At 41.7% G+C, this 20,074-nt stretch overlaps 2 protein-coding genes across 5 annotated transcripts; one reads left to right on the top strand and one right to left on the bottom strand.

Moving 5' to 3' along the window:
- Positions 1-144: 144 nt before the first annotated feature.
- cep72 (centrosomal protein 72) lies at positions 145-4,485 on the top strand. 3 transcript variants are annotated; one of them, XM_062399098.1, is made up of 14 exons: positions 145-377; positions 584-711; positions 1,248-1,440; positions 1,519-1,633; positions 1,729-1,880; positions 1,972-2,030; positions 2,123-2,165; positions 2,429-2,509; positions 2,634-2,815; positions 2,895-2,988; positions 3,072-3,250; positions 3,348-3,474; positions 3,556-3,665; positions 3,752-4,485. In XM_062399098.1, exons 1-14 carry the CDS (start codon positions 212-214, stop codon positions 3,770-3,772), a joined length of 1,650 nt encoding a protein of 549 aa, XP_062255082.1. In that variant the 5' UTR covers positions 145-211; the 3' UTR covers positions 3,773-4,485. The 3 variants fall into 3 exon arrangements, with proteins under 3 accessions (XP_062255082.1, XP_062255081.1, XP_062255083.1); XM_062399097.1 differs by having other exon boundaries at positions 2,321-2,509; XM_062399099.1 differs by lacking the exon at positions 2,429-2,509 and having other exon boundaries at positions 147-377.
- Positions 4,486-19,864, bottom strand: LOC133964832 (tubulin polymerization-promoting protein). 2 transcript variants are annotated; one of them, XM_062399100.1, is made up of 5 exons: positions 19,578-19,864; positions 13,066-13,146; positions 12,347-12,682; positions 7,196-7,349; positions 4,486-7,102 (listed from the first exon to the last, which is right to left on the bottom strand). In XM_062399100.1, the coding sequence occupies exons 1-5, from the start codon at positions 19,847-19,849 to the stop codon at positions 6,905-6,907; spliced, it is 1,041 nt and encodes a 346-aa protein (XP_062255084.1). In that variant the 5' UTR covers positions 19,850-19,864; the 3' UTR covers positions 4,486-6,904. The 2 variants fall into 2 exon arrangements, with proteins under 2 accessions (XP_062255084.1, XP_062255086.1); XM_062399102.1 differs by lacking the exon at positions 19,578-19,864 and adding an exon at positions 13,701-13,876.
- Between the last annotated feature and the right edge of the window lie 210 nt (positions 19,865-20,074).

Below are 20,074 nucleotides of genomic sequence, written 5' to 3'. Positions count from 1 at the left end.
TTGTTGCTTACCGACAATGACAATTTAAAATTGAATTTTTGGTCAGATAAACAGATAAAATATATTTTGATCAAATATAGCTAAATCAGAATTTTATTGATTTATTTTAAATCAAATATTTTGATAAACAAAAACCTTGATTTGATATAAATCTGAACTATAAATGTTTAGGCTGAACTCAGGACTCTTGAGTGATCCATGATTGAACTCTATGAAACAGCCAGGGGGCGCTAATGTTCTTGGCAAATTGGAAAGTGTGGTTTTCCCGGCAGCACGTGAAGGCAGCGAAAGTTCGAAAAGTATGGCGGCGGAGGGTTTGACAACAATAACAGAGCAGTGGATACGGGACAAACTACGATTGAAACATCCGTGTCTGAGTAATATTATCTCCTTTCAGTAAAATGTCTATTTAGGTGTGAGTTCTAACACCTATTTAAAGTGAAGCCACGATGTTCTATCTCCTGTAACTTAAAATAATTGCAGTTTGTTGTCGGTAGCTAAGCTAACGGCAGCTAACATAGCAGCAGTAATCTTTCCCATGATGCAAAGCAAACCATTTATACCTGAACATGTGTTTGAACAGGTGATGTCCGCTCGCTGAGCCTCCCGGGAACATATGAGGAGAAGATCAGTCATCTTGGAAATGCTCTGCACAACTTCGTGCGTCTAAAGTCTCTGGATCTGTCCTGCAATGCTCTCGTCTCTGTTGAGGTGGGTTTTTAAAACCGATAATATATTATATACACCGTATTAAACCTTTATTGTTAGATCTAACCTTTATAAAACTGTGCAACAGTGTTAAACTGTGTTTGTTGCACTATAAAGATGAGCATCCCCCTTTTACTTCCCCTTAGGTATCTTTGTTAAGTGGAAATAGGGATGGACATTAAAACCTATTTCAATAATCGTTGTAATATAATTATCATCAAAAGTGATAAAACAAAAGTCATATTGAGCATAACACATAACTGATCTACCTCAGATTAGTAAAATGTTAATCAATGGTATGCCATTCTCTGTCCATAAAGAGGAGTTAAAAAACACAATCTTTAAAGTCTTTAAACTTATAAGAAATAATCAAATGTGATATAATTTTTGGATATAGTCTCTCTCTATCTACTTGTTCTAAAAAATGCTGGAGATATATAAGTTCCAGACACACAAGTATTTTTTCTCAAATTTGTATTATAAATATTCCATTGTCATTTTTCCTAACCTCTGTTTAAACTTTATCGGCTACTTTCCAGGGGGTTCAACACTTGAAATCGCTGGAGAGGCTGATCCTGTACTATAACTGCATACCCTCCCTTGAAGAGTTGAAAGTGCTGTATGAGCTGACGTCTTTGAGAGAGCTGGACCTCCGACTCAACCCTCTGACAAAGCGTTACCCAAACTTCCGCCCTTACGTGGTACATGCCATGCCCAATCTTTGCAAGCTCGGTAAGATGTGCCAGTTAAACTCTGACTGTGTTCTTCTCAGACATGTTTTACTAATAAGTCGCCTCCATTGCTCTCCAGATAGCTGTTCAGTCAGTGACACCGAGCGAAAAGCTGCCATAATGCAGTTCTCCTCTGACATTTTACCTAACCCTAACCCGAAGAGCTCCCGTCAAAGTCAGTGTGAAGACAAAAGGTAATTTGATATATCATGTAACAACACAAACTTATGTGGAGGTTTTAAATGACCAAAGCTATGTCACCCTGATTGGTCTTGATTGTGGTTTCTAGAAGCAGCGATGTAAGATTGGCTCAAGTTAACCGCTTGACCAAGAGGCTCTCTCTCCTGACTGAACCTGATGATATTGTATTAAACTTTGTGGAGATGAATCCTGGAGACCAAAGGGAAACCATCTCGGATACTGTTCACAAGAAGGCAGGAAGTAAGATGCCAAAGTCCAACAGTTAATTCTCATTTGAATTTCATGTTTTGTTTTCAAAATGTTATTAATTTCAAACCATCTTCTGTCTCAGAACCTGCAGAGGAAGAACCAAAATATTTTACAGAACAGAGGAGCTCAACTCCTAAACAGGTGACTTCATTTTGCTGTATGTGAAACCATCTCATCATATTGTCATATATTTACATTATCGCACTTACTGTATGTTCTCATATTTATCTAAGGAAACGGCTAAATCCATCCTGAGGTATCCCCCCACAAAATATGGTAAGCTTTTTCTTATCGATTGTTGACAATGTGCAAAACCACCACTTGGGGGAGACACAATTCTTCCTTTTAATTTCGAATCATGACTCTAGCCCCTCGATTGAAGACCAATTAATATATACCACACTTCTATTGTGATATTTGTTATTTACCAGATAACACCAGTTCGAAAATGGCTCACGTGAAAGATCTGTCTCATAAAAAAAGTTCTACCTCATCAAAAGTGACTGAGAGACCAAAGGTGTCCTTCGGCCCCTATGTAGAGAGACGACCTGCACCCGGAAAACAGGAGGATTTCCAACAAACCAGACACGTGGCCAAAGGATATTTCACCCCCAATCCTAGTACAGAGCCGATATCTACATTTAACCTGCTCCATTAAGAGAAGTGACACACATCCAACAATACCAAATATTATTTTCTTGTTATGTTGATGAATTGTGTATTTCTTTTTAATATTCTTTCCAGATCAAAGTCAGCGTCTTTGTTCTTCATTCGTTAACATCCGACCTCCCAGTCCACATCGTCCTGGTTTGAATCTGTCTGACCCCTCAAACCCCATCTTACATCCTGCAAGACTGACCTACTCCAGCTTCAACAAGACAGAAGGGGGCTCCAGCTCACTGCAGCAAGAGGAAATGAAGAAAAAGGTTCCTTTTCCCTTCAAGAACAAATCATACTCGATGTTATTTTTGCTCAACTTACAGTATCTCTGAATTCATCTCGTAGGGTAGTTACAGGAAACCCCTGGAGATGCTTCTTAATCTCGTGGACAAACACTGGAAAGGAGAGAGGTCCCTGCATCAAAACAACAACTTCCTGTGTGAGTTTGAGTTTGGTTCCTGGAATGTAGCCTCCACGCACTGATAATGAATATCTTCTCAACATTTCTATTTTTGGCTCCAGCTCAGGCAGTCAAGATCCTCTCCATGATGGAAAACGATATTTCCATCCGGGAGGCTGAGGTCAGGACCTTAAGACGGGAAGCCGGCGCGCTGAGCATCCAAACAGCTGCACAAGAGCAAGAGCACAAAACTGAAGTCCGTCACCTCTCTGCCCAGCTGGAGGAAACTCGCTCTTCAGTTGTGAGTGGATTCAGATCTCGAAAAACAATCTTGAGCTGCAGGAATCTTTCCTGGTTTTGAAAAGCACACAGTGTTTAATGTCTTTACTTCATCCTAGGGCAAACAAAACGAGCAGCTGAGGATTGTCTTGGAGGAAAACGTCGCTCTGCAGAAACAGCTCATCAAGTTAGAGCGACAGTATCTCAAGTCAATGATGAAAAGTTCACCTGTGACTCAGATTAAAGGTGGGTGTCAACCCCAGTGGGAGATACATCTGAACATTTGGCAGTTTTCCTTACACTGAACTAACACTTGCACATCCTTAGAGGCTCAGACAGAAGTGGAGGAGCTGAGGAAAGAGATCGAGGGGCTGAGGAAGAAAGTGCATGAGGCTGAGAAAGTCAAGGAATCGTCAGATATACTGCAAGAAAGCCAGGTGAGAAGATTCCCCCATGTGAACTAAATCATTTCCGCTCTGTTGGTTGTTTATGTGATGTGGATGTGGTTGTGTACGTGCTGCAGGTCCCTGGTGGCTACCACTGAAGGTTCGCTGACTGAGCTGAAGGGGAAAGAGGAACGTAAAAGAAGCGTTTGAATGAGGAGACACACACCGGTATGAAAATATGTGTCATATTAGCATTGCAGTAATTGCATGAGGCCCAGCAGCTAGAGTGTTAATAATTCATTTTAATTTTTTTATAGTCCTTGCAGTGTACACTTCATTTTTGATCGTTGTAATTTCCTAGCAGATTCCATTAATGTTTATTATTCCCCCCCCCCCCCAAAAAAAATTATAGATTGTGTTTTCTCGATGGAAACAATGACGGGAGAAAAGCCATTCATTCAAGCATGGTTGTGTACAATTGTGTGACAAGGCCGTTATGCTAACAAATGATTGAAGAGGAAAAAATGTTAGAGAGAAGGTCACAACATATTTCCTGGATCAGTAGCAAGATTGCGTCTCTTGGCTGTTTTATTTTTTTTAATGTTTTTAGGTCAGTTGTGTCTCCATCTGCTTTGTACACTGCAGTGGAATGAATGCATCTAGATTCCAGCTGCACTGTGACTTTATTTATACCTCTGCCTTGGGGCTGGAGGGCTTCGCACACATGCACTTTTCTCTAGCAGACGCTAATGCCGGACCTGGCAAACCAGGGTAGACTGTGGACTCTGCATAAACTCAGCTGAATGTAGCTTTACTCTCATGTGAATGGTACACGTTCCTGGAAAAAGCCATAATAAAAAATAACACCATATTTTGACAGATTTTTTTATTTTCAATAAAGCACTACAAATCATGAACACACATTAAGAGGTCTAAAGAACAAGAACAAAACCACGCTGCATGCACCAGGGCACAACAGTTCATTAAAAGTTATTTGAAAAAATAAGACAGTATCGATCCTCCACATTAAAGGTGCACAGTATTTGGCATTAAGCACAGAAAACAGATCATACCTAAGCTACTGCAGCAGACAAAAACACCCGACCGATAGCTGCTGGTTTTCCACTTGGGGCCTGATTCTTCATCAGCTGAGGCTACAGGTAGTGTGTGACGAGTGCGGCAGAAACACTGTCACTATGCTGGAAAAATATTAATCTATAAAAGTTTATTACCTGTGCAATTTTCCCTTTATCTCATAGAGTATGCAGTACGTCAGGAGACATCAGTAAAAAAAACATCCTTTTGTTTTTAGTTGCGATCTGGATGACAGAACCGCACATGAAATGTCTGCTAAATCTTTATCATTAGACAAATCCAATAGCATTAGTGTGTGGCTGACTTTGTACATTTACAAGTTTGCACATATTGATTTCAAGCAGTACGATATTTGATCACGATCTAGGACAGAGTGTTAGGGCCGTACTGAAGCAAAAAACACGAGATTTCAAGAATAAAGTTATAATTGGGGAAAAAAGTCATAATATTACAAGAATAAAGTCAAATTATTCCAAGTATTCTATTTTATTTTATTACAAAAATAAGGTCGCACTTAGTTCCACTTAAGCTGGTTTAGAAATCTTGAACCAATATCATTGTTTCCTGAGAAACTACGCAACCGATTTGAATCTCACACAGATGTAAACAACCTCACATACGACCACGACCGAACATTTCCTCCTCCACTAAAGAGGCCACTTCCTCCAAGTTTCATCAGAGTAGACACGGTTTGTAACACAATCTTTTCAAAGACCTGATACTTACAACGATGTGGTGCTGATTTTTAAATGATTTAATATTTTGTTATTTGTGAAATATAAGATTCCTCATTTTTTGATATTTACTGCCTGAGATTATGACTTTTTTTCTCCAACAATTACAACTTCTTTCTCATAAAATGATGACTTTATATACAAAGAATGTATTCTTAAAACCTGTTCCCTTTTATTTCCCTTTTAATTGGCCCTAATACTCCATCATAATGACCCCACAATGTTATCACTTAAGAAAATAATAATGAAGTCTGTCCAGTAGTCTGTCTTCACAGCAGGCACAGCAGTTAAGATAAGTTAAGACAAACTCCTAATGTCATCTTTATGCTTCTGAATCATATGCAATATACATAACATGCACAAAGTACAGCAATACAAGAAAAGAAAAGGTACAAAGCCAGTGTCATAAATTAAGCCGTGTGGCTCTAATGTTATAGAATATACACAATCTTACCACAAATATATTAGAACTACTGTATAGAAATCTAATTGAGGGACTAACAATATGAGATAAAATACAATCTTGTTCAACCGAGCTCATCTACTGTGGTTGGAGCTTCCTTCAGCTGGATTCACCAATTTAATACTTGAAATGCATGTTAGCGAAACAGTTTGTCAAGAGAATGAACTCCGAATAAAGACATTTATTCTTATTTAAAGATATAAAACTGGAAATACTTTTTGAAAACAGGCCTTCTTAGTTTTTTGTGCTTTTGTGGTATTCACAGAAGAAAACAAATATGCCATAATCTTAATTTGCGGCTGGTTTGAGAAAGCTTTTATAATAATGTATCTGTCTTGGTCTGAGCTCAACGCAAATTATTCAAATGACACTGCGAGCTTGTGTAATGACATTAAATGAACAGTAGATTTTACAGACGGTTGACAAGAGGGGCAGACTGACGATTAGGAGGGGATGGAATTAACAATTGAAGAAATAACAAAACGACAAAAATGATAATATCTGTCAAAAGCGTGCCAATTATCGAAACTCTGCAAAATTAATGACGCTTTTCTTCAGGTAAATCTGGGAATAGACACATTTCCATTAAAAAGTTCAATGTTGTTGATTCATCAAAACCGTCGACCGACTTTATTCAGTTTTTCTTGGCATGTTGTTGTTTTTGTGCTCAATAAATATAATAAGGCCCTATCATAACAACAAAGCTTCAAAGTTCATAGAATGGTTTGTTCTCTTCAGTGTTTGGCAGTTACTCGCTCTCTGACAGGAATGTACCAGCTGGTGATGACTTTGTAAAAATAGATGTAAACAATTTTCCAGTTCTCACACTTGACAAAGAGAGGAACTAAAAAAACATCTCTCTCTTGCACACACACAGACACACTCACGCACGCACTAAATAAACGGGCGGGAAAATGTATGAAATCATTTTTCTTTTGTGCTTTCTTTGAGTACTCTTCTTTATTTTTTAAAATAAAAACAAGGTTATTTCCGCGTCTTTAATCGGTTGGTTTAGTGATTTTCTTTTCATACGACCCTCGATGTTTGTATCCTGAGACGTATCCGGAAGTGTCGACTATGTCTACCCGTCCTGCCTTACCCTTCCCACGGCCGGTGCCGTCGAAGCGCTCCTTGTGTGACCCTGTAAACTTGGTGGGGTCCGTGAGGCGGCTCACTGTAGGGGAAGCCACGGCTCTCTGTGGGGAAACATTTAAGTTTATACTGTGATCGCTGGTACAAATGGATGAGATGTGTACTGACATCAGTATTAGTCCCGTTGTGAGACTTACCGTGACTCCTGCAATGACAGGTGCCTTCCCTTCGATCTGCTTGAACACCTCAGCCTCGGCCTCCTCTACTGTCTTCTCCTTGTATTTCTTCCGGGCCAGCTCTCCGAGTGCAACTTTGAACTCGTCAAATGTGATGGTGCGGCAGGATTTCTTCCTGTAATGTGGTCGGAAAAGGAGCTTAAGAAGGGGATAACACTTGTCACAGTTCAGCGCACAAAACCCAATAAGACATATGAAGATTTCTCCGTGGACAAAGGAAAGCCCGTGTTTAGGATCGCCTTGTCGGCAGCTCTTCTCTACATCCTCTCAATCTGAAAGTATAAAACGAGAGCAGGCGGTGGTGTGCACGCAGCCATGTGTGAGCACTTCAGCGTTGCAGATGTAAGACAGCATAGAGATGGTATCCTACTGAGATAAACACTGAGAAAACTTTGACTGTTTGGATCTCGTCTCCCAGTGTTTCTCCATACTTCACTGTCGTCTGAGCAACTCGGCAGATCTACACACACACACACACACACAGCTGTAGGCTGTATATGTGAATGTCTCTTCATATTATTTATCATACTGCATTGAAGTGTATAACTCAGGGCCCAGAGCCCTGATGTTTCTCATTCCAGCTGTCTAATAAGGACATTTGGACCTGCTGACGGGTGTTGTGAGGCCCTGCCTTTTCATTTAGAAACTCAATCTGTTGTAACCACTAACCAATACCAATCCACAGATCATCATCCATCATTCTCTTTCTGAGAGAACTGCACTCGTCTAACTGGCCATTTGCCGGATTCACTTCCACGTTAGAAGTGCATAGTAACACAAACACAAACAGCCATTGCTGTGGTGACAGGTTGCCTAAACAACAGCCAATAAATCCAGCAGTCTCTCCGGGCAACCTGCTGTCATAGCAACAAGCTACAATAAACAGGGATGTTTGGGTTCATTATTAATTTGTCTCATCCAGTGAACGGTCGTGTTTGGGCGATCCATCAGTGCTGAACACATGAGAGCTCCATTCCTCTGCGCCTGCTCCATGCTGTGTATTGTCAGAGGGAGAACTGGACTTCTAGCTGCCGTCTCTGTCCGAGGAAGATGAGTGTGACTCCTCGGCAGACCTCTCCATACTGAGCATTAGATCCTCCCGAGTATACAAATAGTTAAACAGTGTAAGTGTGCTGTAAAAATAGCAAATCCGAGGAGGCTGTGATGCGGTTAGAAAGGACAAGTGTTCAGTAGGCGAGAGGAGCTTTATTTTAGTTTGGGATACTGATGACCTGCTGTTTATATAAGGAGTTCAACCATCTGCAGCACATGATCCACATGGTAAATGGATTGTATTGATATTATGCTTTTCTAGTCTAGACCACTGGAAGAGCTTCACTACGGTGGCCCTGAAGAGCAAATCACAACGTTTAATGTCAAAACTCAACAGCAAATCAAAAAACACAAGAACAAATCAGAAAACAATGATAAACTTGTAATTCACTGTTTTTTAAATCTATCTGTTTCGCATTGTGATTGGCACCTCAGGGCCACCGTACTTCACACCACAAATCACATTCACTCATTCACACAATGCTACGCAGCTATTTCTATTTCATGGCAGTTTGTGTGTCAGTGTCTTGCCCAAGAACACATTAACATGCCGATTGGAAAAGCCGGGATCGAACAGCGAACCATCTGGAAGCCCCCTGGACTGCAGCCGCTCCTATATGGATCTGACATAATAACTGGTTGAATCTGCACAATGCTGGTGCACAGCCTCATGTTAAGCGATGAGGAAAAACAAGCAAAGCCTGGAAAATGAAGCCACCAACAGATCGTGCCAGGAGTTAATTAGTCCATTCCAGATTTCTACCTCATCCATTGTTTATGCTGTGGTGTTCTCTGGCTCCGAGCACGGCAGAGCCTCAATGTGGTGCAGCTGACCTCCACTATGAATCAGGGTTAGTTCAGCCATGCTGTGATTAGCCAGTGCTCATTAAGATGTTTAATTTGTTCATGTGTAAGCAAAGAGCTTCGACACTGATTAAAAGGAGAGTGGGGATCTGCTCCTCTGACATGGCAGCGCTCCCTGACTCAGTTGTGCCTGGAGTCAAAAACTACATGAAAATGAGCCCCTCCCCCAGTTTGTCCTGTTTTTTTATCCTGTGGCTGCCTCTGAAGCCTACACACACACACACAAACACACACACACACACACACACACACACACACACATTCAGAAATCACTTTACTATCTTGCTCAACACTCTGCAGAGCTTAGTGAAGCTGGTTCAAATTGCATGCTGGGATATTGAAGGACCCTGATTAGGACCCGTAGGCCTCAACAAACCCAAACACACATCCAAGGACAGAATGTATACAACGCTACACAGAATCATCACAAAACAAAGTCTGTGTGGAAAGATGTGGAACACATTTTCCTACTTCAATGTCTATTACACCACATTGCTGTTGCTCACCAACAGAGCTGGATGTAAACAAGCTTAAATCTCACAGTCAATGTAAAGGTTCCTCCTCTAGTCCGGCCAAGAAAATGCTCAGAGCAGTAAACATGAGCTGTTACCATGCCAACAGGGAAGGTTTTGATATGGAGGAGTCTGGAAAACGAGGATACTTCCAGAACATGTGTCCAGTTTCCTGTAGAGAACTGTAAACAGGTTCCTGAGGTATCAGTGGCATGTGAAATCATGAAGGGATGTTTATTTAAAGCCTGCAGGATCTCTAAGGGCACTTTTTTGTCCAAGTTAATTATCATCTCTCAGCAGAAACCGCCCATCTAAGGCACAGAAATATAGGCAATCATGAGATCAACAGGGGTGGATCCAGGGGAGGGTTCAGGGGGGCTCTGGCCCCATCTGTAATCAGACTGGCCCCGGAAGTGCCCCTGTCCTGTCAGGGAACCTTAAACAACAATTTAAGTAGTCACTGTCTAACAATGCAAGGAAGAAAGACTAAATGAGGTTGAACGAGAAACAATTTTCAAAACATTTTCAATGATGTGTGATCAAAACAAACAGGGAATGGCTTACATGTGCACCTTACTGAATCGCTATATGTGCATGGATGGTGGACATATAATTGTCTAAATTGTCGCCCCCAATCTTGCCCCCTGATTTAGAAAAAACTGAGGTACGTCACCAATTTGTATGCTTCAGTCTGCATATTTCATTCTCCGTTGTTATATCCTGCAGCCAAATTCTACTTATCTTTCAGCATCTTAACGTGAAAGAGCACTGTTAGGGTGTCAACCTTTCATGAGCAGGAAGTTCTATATGTGAAAGAATGAGGTTTAGAAATGTCACAGACTATATTTGATAATGCTTGAGAAAAGATGAAGGTTCTACCATCTGAGGCCGCATGTGATGACTAAAGCAAGCCACTGCTTATGGAGGCTTCAAAAACATTTTTAGTTTCATTAAGGGGAGTTGACCTTCTTTGCATGTTTTTGCTTGGTGTGCAAATAAATCTGACATGACAATATAAAGCCACTTTAGTTTACACTGCACTGTTTGTTTGATGGTGATAATAGCCAGTTAGCGGTAGGTCCTAGTTTCCTGGAAATGTATTTAAAATGACTAACAGCCTTTGGAAATGGCCTTTTTATCTTCCTTGATCCCAGGGCAGGAACAAACAGTATCAACAAGAAAAATAACACATGAAACCATTTTGGAATATCTTTTAAATGAGTGTGTACACAAAGTGACTGAGATCGACCTTTGGTTACACACCAGCAAAAGATGGAAAATCTACTAAATCAGTGTGAGATTCCTACGCAGCCTGTCCTCTCCTGTAGGAATATGTGATGATGAGTGGCCTCCAGCCTTGCTCCTCTATTCAGGCGCCGTCGAGCAGAATCATTAATTCACTTCATTCAACCAAGATACAAAAAAAAACTGCTGCTTTGTGTATGAATGAAAATCTCCAGAATAGCCACACACACACCCCGACAAACCCACATTGTAAAAGCCTTGTCCTTTCTTACACCCTCTTTAGTCGGTGGTGCTTAAGGAACGTTACGATCTAATCTGTGGAACATATCTACACTCGTCTGTCAATGTGTTATCAGCACATAATGGTTTGCAGACGCTCGGTACACTTGGTAAACACAAGCGCAGCTGTACAGATGAAAAGTTCTCTACTTTGGTGAAATAACATTGAGGTCACAGCTTATTATTAGAGTCGACAAAAATCGAGCAGCAAAGGATGAATCAACGCAGCCTGAGGAAATACAAGTTGAGCCGCCCTGGCCTCCTGCTCCGGCTGCTGTTCTCTGACGGTCACTTTCGCCCAAGCCGACCTCATAAAAGAAAGAATAGTAACGCAGCCTGAAAATGTAGTATTCCATAGCTTAAAGATATAAGGTTGTGTTTTGTCTTTTTTTGTTTATTAGCAGGATTATGCAAATACTACTCATGATTTCCATGGGATTCTCTGGAGGGACGAGACATTACCAAAGAAAGAGCGAATTAACTGGAGCTGTGGATGCAGATCAGGGGGTGGATCCAGGAAATTTTGTTTTCACTTTAGGCATTTTTCATTGATTTCCCAATGAATTATTCACGGATCTTGATGAAAAAAAGCAGTTTAGGGGACTGTTTTAAATTTGTTGCAGATTCAAATAAAAAATCCGGATCTAGTAAAATTACTGACTTGTGACAGAAGTATGCACTCTACTGGGTTCCATTCTGGTTTGATAATATTATACTGGTTTTCTAAGTTGACAGTCATAATTTAATCATAACAATGAAACTATGTGGCCAGTGCACAGTAAGATCAGCGCTTCTTTCACTTGACTGTCTGATAAAGACCCAACCATAGATTTAATTCTATGGAAATGAATGAAACTACAAACACATCTTTCATTATTTGGAAAACATAGTTCAGTCCTGGGCCAGTTTTCATCTCCAATCATTTTCTACGACAATGTTCCACATAAGTGACCTTACGGGCCTCGAGATGACTCAACCTGTAGTCATGTCTGCCTCCGCAACAGTAAAGCATGTGATAAAAGGGCACAGTCGTGTAGTGGCACGTCAGTCACTTCATCCTAACCGGGCCAGATGTTGGCAGATTAAACTCCAAACAGGCTGGAAAAGATTGCGCAATATTCAGTCTTTACGAGAACAGCACATTTGGTTTCTCTCTTACTTGACTTTGCTGAAGACGATGTCCACGTCGGTCAGGGTGATGTTCTTGCCGTCGATCACGGCGCAGTCCTTGCAGAGTTTGGACCAGTTCTTTCCGTGCAGCTCCTTGCCGGTAGCGCGAGTATCGCCGTGGATGGCGAAGCGCCGAAACGACTCCTCCAAAGCGGTGACCTCCACGGGCGTGGAGGAACCCGCACCTCCGTCACTGGTCCCATTGGACTCGATCGAATGCCTTTTGGACGCTCGGTCTTTGGAGTGTTCACTGTGCGGCCGTAAAGGGGCCGAACTGATGTTGGCATGTTTGGCTGTCTGGACTTTAAAGTCATCTATGTTGTCTCTGAGAGGGGGAAGACATGGCATCATCACTGACTATTCATTCAGTGTACGACTTTAAGCTATGTAAATGATAAAGCCAATAATTTAAACCATATATCAGAATATTCAGAATGCAAGAGGTCTGTAAAACAACACAGATGATTTGACCTCTAGTTGTCCCTTCTTGTGCAGTACTAGATTCTACGTTACAGGCAAGATTAGACTCTCCAGAGGTTTGTCTCTGTCACTGTGAAAGGGCAGAGGTCTTGTATTCTGGCAGAGCGGTGAAGGATATTAATAGACCTCTGAGGAATTCAAAGGCACACGAATCAAAATCGGCAGATGGGTAGTTGAACTAATGTACAAATAAGAGGTGAAGGCTCTTTTTTTCTTGCTGGTACTTACTTCTGGTCCGCCATGCTTGTGCAGGAATTCACTTCCCTCCGTGCAGTGCTTGGATTAGTCGACTTCTGATTTCTCTTTGTGCTGTGGGAGAAGATGAGAGAGCAGGTGAGCAATGTGAGAGGAAGACAGCGTCACAACAAAAGGTGCGATACTCCTCTTGTCCTCTTTACTCTTAAATCAATGTGAACAAAATGAACACCGACAACGTGTCTTTTCAAGTCTGACACACAAACTCACACTGAGACAAATCAAAAGAAAAGACTTCAGATAGAATAATAAGCACAACTCAAAAGCAGCAAGATCCTCTCATCATCAAATAACTTCCAGACAGCTTTCTTAATATTCGTTACTGTTTGTAGTGACACATCTTTAAACGCTTTGCAACGACCTCTCTTGGTTTGCATGATTTCATTCACTGAGTACAGAGATTCCTCTCTGAACACATCATCCTCCAGATCTGCACGAAGAGAGGAAAAGGAAAGCAGCTTCTCAATTCAGCATCTCGCCTTGACCATATCGTACTGTAGTCCGGAAGGAAAAGGCCATTTACTCTCAGATAATAGCGATAAAAGTATTTCTCTAAAGACAATTCAATCCTGCCGTGTATTTATAGCAAGTGAAGGTTCTCTGCTCACCTTTCAGCTGTTCCCATACTCAGCTCAGCATCATTAATGGATGTGTGTTGCCATGGCACCGCAACAGAGTCTCTAAAACTATTTGCCAATCGTTGTACTCGGTACTAATCGGACACGAACAAGACGCAGACCGGAGAGAGATGCCGTGTCCCGTGGACTTGAACGCCTGCTCCAGCTCGCAAAGTTTCACCCGAGTACCTCAAGTCACCAATAAAGTTCTCTCACTCCCCCTCACTCACCCCGACCCCCACAATGGCACCATGGGGTTTTGTTTCCATGACCCTGTGACCAACAATCACACACGAGACCTCGCTAAGGACACTCGCCACTTAAATGGGTACAAAGGTTCCTGGATTGACGCTGCATAAAGCCATTATGATCAGGATGGCAATTCTTAGTGGGGAAAAAAAAAGAGAAGGTTATTAATCTGTATGAATAATGGCATTCAGAGCTGCAGACACTGGGAGCCCATTGTCCAAACCCAGTGGCCTCTGTGTCTGACCTCTGCTCGTGTCTTCACACATACATGGTGACATCGCAGAGTGCCTCTATTGAGTTTCTGTGCTCATATGTCATCGAGGACTCGTGCCAAGACACTCGAGATGGAGTAACTGAAGTTTGCTGGAACTAGAATTCATTACTGCATTATATTTTATACAGTATTTTTTATTGTATAATTGATTATTCAATAAGTGTTTTGCATTTTTTATGGTAAATGTAAATCTATTCAGCAATGAAATGCTCTCTTTACTAAATGCACAAATTTTAAACATACAAACAAAATAACTCACAGATATTTTTGGTTTACAATTTGACAACAGTCAAATTTAGCCAATAACCATGTGAACAGCTATATTAAACTTACCATTTGAATACATTTTTAATAAAACCTTCTTTTCTTTTAATTAATCTGTTAGATCATAGACAATATTTAGCCTTCTTTAAATATTTGCCACCAGTTTGCTGCTTGTAAACCATTTCGATCATGATCCTCTCTTTAGGACATCACAAACAAAACATTTTTTAAATAAAGAAGTCCAAACTATTAGTCTAAAGAGGTGTCTCTGGCTGTCTCAGGCTCTGCTCTCATCCTACCTCAATGGCCGCACTTACCAGGTAACTTGGAGAGGATCGGTGTATGAACCTTGTCCTCACTACTGGGGCCCCTCAAGGTTCCGTCCTGGGTCCCCTCCTCTTCTCTCTGTACACCATCTCTCTCGGCTCTGTCATGCACTCACATGGGTTTTCCTACCACAGCTACGATGATGACACCCAGCTAATCCTCTCTTTTCTTCAAACTGAAACACAGGTGGCAGCACAAATCTCGGCCTGTCTGACTGACATCTCTAAGTTGATCTCCACACACCACCTGAAAATCCACCTTGACAAGACCAAACTACTTTTCCTTCCAGGGAAAGTCTCTCCCACCCATGACCTGACTAATACCTTTGACAAGTCCGTGGTAGCCCCAACCCAGACTGGTAGGAACCTGGGTGTGACACTCAACAGTCAAATCTCCCTTCCTGCCAACATTACTGCAACAACACGTTCCTGTAGATACATGCTGCACAACATCAGGACAATACGTCCCCTTCTGACTCAGAAGGCGGTGCAGGTTCTGGTCCCAGCTCTGGTCATCTCACGCCTAGACTATTACAACTGGTTGGTCCACCTGCTAGTGCCATCCGACCTCTGCAGCTCTCATTTACATATAGAGCTTTGTAGTTTGGCTTTCTTGAAGCAAATTGTACTAAGTTGATTCTTGTCGTTCTGGGTTTGTACCCTCATGGTGGAATGCACTTATCGTAAGCTGCTTGGATAAAAGCCTCAGCTACATAGAAAGTAATAAAATGTTATGTGCTGATATAATGATAATTTACATATTCATTGTCAACTGAATTATTCTGTCATACAAGTGGAGTAAAATATAGGTTATTACACTATGGCAAATAATAAAATCAGCTTTGTGTGTTTAAGTGATGTTGTTGGGTTCACCTTTATAAAGTCACTGATTTTGGTTATTGACATGGTTTTCAGTGGGTAGCTCGAAACCCTCTCATTAGAGTAACGACCCACTGTGTGTTTTCCTTTGTGCGTCAATGACAGCAGTAAAATCCATGTGGGACAAAGGAATCTTTTCATCCTCCTCCTCAAATTTATAGTCAGTAACTTCAAGTGTCTAAGTCCTCAGCTCAACTAGCCTCCTCAAACACATCATGTTCAATAAGAGAGGTCATTGACACTGTGCTGAGCTACATGGTCTTTTTTATTATTATTATCGACTGATTATTTGATTAAATTCATTTCATAATTAAAAAAAAATATATATAAAACTGCACTCAATACATGCATTAAAAACCACAGAGAATAAAAGCACAATAAAGCATTAAGGCTTTTCTCTTTTGTATTCCATTGATACCATCTATTCTATACATGTATATGGAAAGAATACAATTCTGTACAATATTTGCCTGACCGCAGATTTATTGAGTGATTTATTTGTAATTAAAGGCTGTGTATTTTACGCTTTCACAATAATTAGCCAAATACAGCTATAGGTTTTTGCGCACATTTGTCCAGTGCCTTTTTTCTGCCCCACTTTCCCACATACACAGAAGACACCATTTGGTTAAGGGCAGATCTCCAGAGACAAATCTGTGACTGGATGACAGCATGCTTACATACACTTGCCTTCTGGCAATACACTGCACAGATGAGTGCTTTAACCATAAATTGACCCATTTTCAACTGCATCTATTCATAGCAACAATACGCTGCCATGACTGGAAAATTCTTTTCATTCTGGAGGGAGGAGATCAGCCGGTAGACAACATGCATGCTCAAACACACACAAAAAACAAAATGTTTGTGTTTTAACTGTTGTTTGGGCAGATGGTGTTTAACTCACAAAATGATGACACTGTTGACAGAGTGATGTGTGTGTGCGAGAGAGAGTTTGACGGAAAACCTCCTCCTCTATCATGCCCTCACGGTGAGTGCGCCTGCAGAGAGCCCATCTGTTTTCAGTATCCTTTCCAGGCAGCTGCTCCGTGACCGTGTCAGTCAATCATACAAGTACAACCAAGAGCGCCGCCCGCCGCTGCCGTGACACACATCGGTCTGCTCAAGACTGATCTAACTCTTATATAGCACATTATGTCTGGCAGCGTACTGCCACAACACATGTCCTAATGAATGAGAAACAAAGCACCATCTTTACAGAATATACTGGCAATATTCAAAATGTCTCTATTGGTCAAAAAACTCTGCTAAAATGAGCAGTCTTTGTTGATAAATTATTTCATCAGGATCCATCAAATACTCACTGGGAAAGCTGTGAAAGTGTTTAAAAAACCCTATGTCACAATGTTAAAGAAAGGGAAAACTTCCTGTATCTGCATCCACAACAATATTTACCGGGTTCTTCCCTGACCCATATTGCATCCTTCCCCCGGGCTTCATGGAAATACGTCCAGTAGTTTTTGTGTAACATTGCCCACAACCACACAAACCAACCAACACACTGATGTTACGAACATGACCTCCTTTTCATACGTAACCACAATGGCACTCAGAAGAGCACATTCCTCTGCCAAGGAATTGAAATCGGGATAGAAATGATATTTAAAAAGTCACTTCCACCTGATCCTACCCTCATACTGTTCTACGAGGGTTTGTGGCGTTTTAAGACACAAACGTGTCTGGTTGGATTCCAGCCTGGAGGGGGGTGTTCAGCACGCCATGCCTCTTTCTCTCTACCCATGTTTCCTATCTGCATCTCCACTGCTAACAATCTAATGAAGGTTAAATGGCAAATATAAATACAACTAATAAATACTCTCTAATGTGCCCATGTGTGGATTGCTGTGAACCCGAAAACAGTTCCCAACAAATGTTCCATTAACTCATGTTTGAGGAGAGAGAAAACTACAATCCCCAGTTGTCTAGGAATTCTGTGTACACATTGTGCTGCTTTTGATCTTTTGATGAATGGGCCTATACAAGAAATAGAGCTTGTCGTAAGCTGTAACATGCCTCCACGTTGTTTAAGGAGTTAACCACGTGATCAAACACAACCTCTTAACCCTTCCCCAATTTCGGCCCCGGTCCCGACTCTGTCCCCAAAGACATAAGGAACGAGAGGATGACATCAGTGCCGCTGCAGCCCAGGTCTGAGGTCACCGGCTCGCTGTCTCCGTCAGTCCGTGCCTCCCCACACCCTTTAACTGCTCTGTGAGTCAAAGATCTTGGCAAGCGTCGTGCTGAAGAAAAACAAGACGTTTGAAACAAGCAACGGCAGTTATTGTTGGCAGTAGCAGCAGGCCAAATAGAGGTATAAGGCAGCGTAAAGAAAGCCTGGGAGTCCTTATGCAACCCCACATTTGAGAGGAAAACGTGATGCCAGAGACAGCACAAGTGTCGGGCCAACTGCAAATTAGCTGCGAGTGGAGCCCTTTTAAAAAGATGTTTGGGAGCCAGACTGCGTTGTATAATGTCTCACTTAATTAATTAAAGGTACCTCGTTTTAAAGTCTTTACAGTGTCATGGAAATGTCAGGTAATGCCCAAATAAGAAACCTTCCATCATCCGACACAATGAAGCACAGTGAGACACACAAATACTCCCTTGTGTTGAAGTCAACATGGAAAAATATAAATCTCCTTTGGTTTTTGAGTAAAAACAGAATCGGACAACATCACTTCTTCATTACGCCTGTTAACAATCATTTTAATTTCAAGCCTCACCTGAATTTAACTCATCAAAAACAAAATGGGAAGATTTACACTCTGAGGTTAATCGTTTGTGTCAGAACTGAAGGGCTCTCGGACCGGTGCAATGAACCCTAGAACAGGGAAATCTGGGACAAGCTCGGTGACTGTGTCTTCTCCTCATGCGTATCTAATTCAACCTATGGGGATAACATGGCTGCACAGCCTCACTGAGAGAAAATAAACACATTACCTTCATTACCGTGGAGGTGCTCTGTCTTTTATTAACATAAAAATAAATCAAATACCTTTTCTGCCAGTACTGACCAGTGTCAAAACACAATCTAATGTCATTTTCAGCAGTATTTATCTGCAAATAAACCCATTCACACTTTCAAATGACATCATTTCTATTTCTATGCAGAAATAGAACATGTTGAACTCTGTCCACGCACTTGCCTCATTAGTCTACTACTCAGCTGTCAGCTCTTAAATTCAGACTTCAGCTGCAGAGCATCGAGAAGCTAATAAAACAGGGCACCTTTTTTTTCATGCACAATTATGTAACTACTTCCATGCAACCCACAGAGGCTGCAGCCACAGGCTATTCGCATTGTCAATCATCCTATCTGACAAATAATGGAGCTTATTGGAGAGCTCTCGTTTAGAAGATAAACAGCAGAGGGGGAAAAAACACCCTGATGTTTATGTTAGTGGTCACTGCTGCAGTCGCTGGTATCAAACCGCAGTGTCTCAGCTCGGAATTCTTTAGAGAAGAGTTACATAAACAAGGGGAAAATGTCAGATTCACACACAGAGTCCACGTGATCCGTCTGTTATTGTCAGCACCTATAGTGCACGTCTGCCAGTGCAGAAGATCATAGGCATCACAGGAAGATCCCTGAAGATTTTAGATCGAGCATACAGGCTCAGCATGCAGCCACATGTGTTTACAACTGAAAATGCATCGTATCCTGCCAGATCAATATTCGTGAAGCACGCAGAGACATGCGAACTGAGCCAAAAGAAGCTCCAGGAATCAGGTGAACGTGCAAATCTGGCATTTAGGTGTCAAATCCTTCATTTAAGTAACATGTGAAAATATCTCCGAGACAAAAAATAGCCCCTATGGTGATAAATGCATGAAGTGAAATTCAGCTTTAATCACCTGGTGAAGAAATCCTCCGCCTGCTTGTTATAATTCACACAACCATAGCGTGTCGTCCTGCAAGTGTTGCTCAGACTCTGCTTCCTCCCGCGGCTCCTGAGCTCGACTTTGCCCGATGCCTCCGACCCAGAGATGCTGAAGAGAAACCAGCCCGCTGATTGGCTGCCGCCGAGCGAGACGAGCTGCTCTCTCCTCTCCTCGTCGGAACGATGTGCAGCCGAGATGGTGTCTCCGTGCTCTGTGGAGATCTGGTAAACAAGAGCTGCGAGCATCTGGAGGTGGCAGGATGTAAACAAAGGGACGTGGAGGGTTTTCTGTGCACGGATGATCGCAGCTTCATTAATAAACAACCAGTGAAAGGGCACGAGAATCAGAGTCACAAACACAGAGAACCAATAAAAACAGATCATTTTAAAGAACTGAGTTCATTCTGATCCTGGATGTCTTGAGGCGGCTGGTGTATTGGACTGTTGGTGACCTGAGAGCAATGGAGACTT

This window comes from Platichthys flesus, chromosome 11 (assembly GCF_949316205.1).
Source record: "Platichthys flesus chromosome 11, fPlaFle2.1, whole genome shotgun sequence".
NCBI classification, from domain to species: domain Eukaryota; kingdom Metazoa; phylum Chordata; class Actinopteri; order Pleuronectiformes; family Pleuronectidae; genus Platichthys; species Platichthys flesus.
The sequence above is the reverse complement of the archived record's forward strand: the minus strand, read 5'-3'. Positions and strand labels throughout refer to the sequence as shown.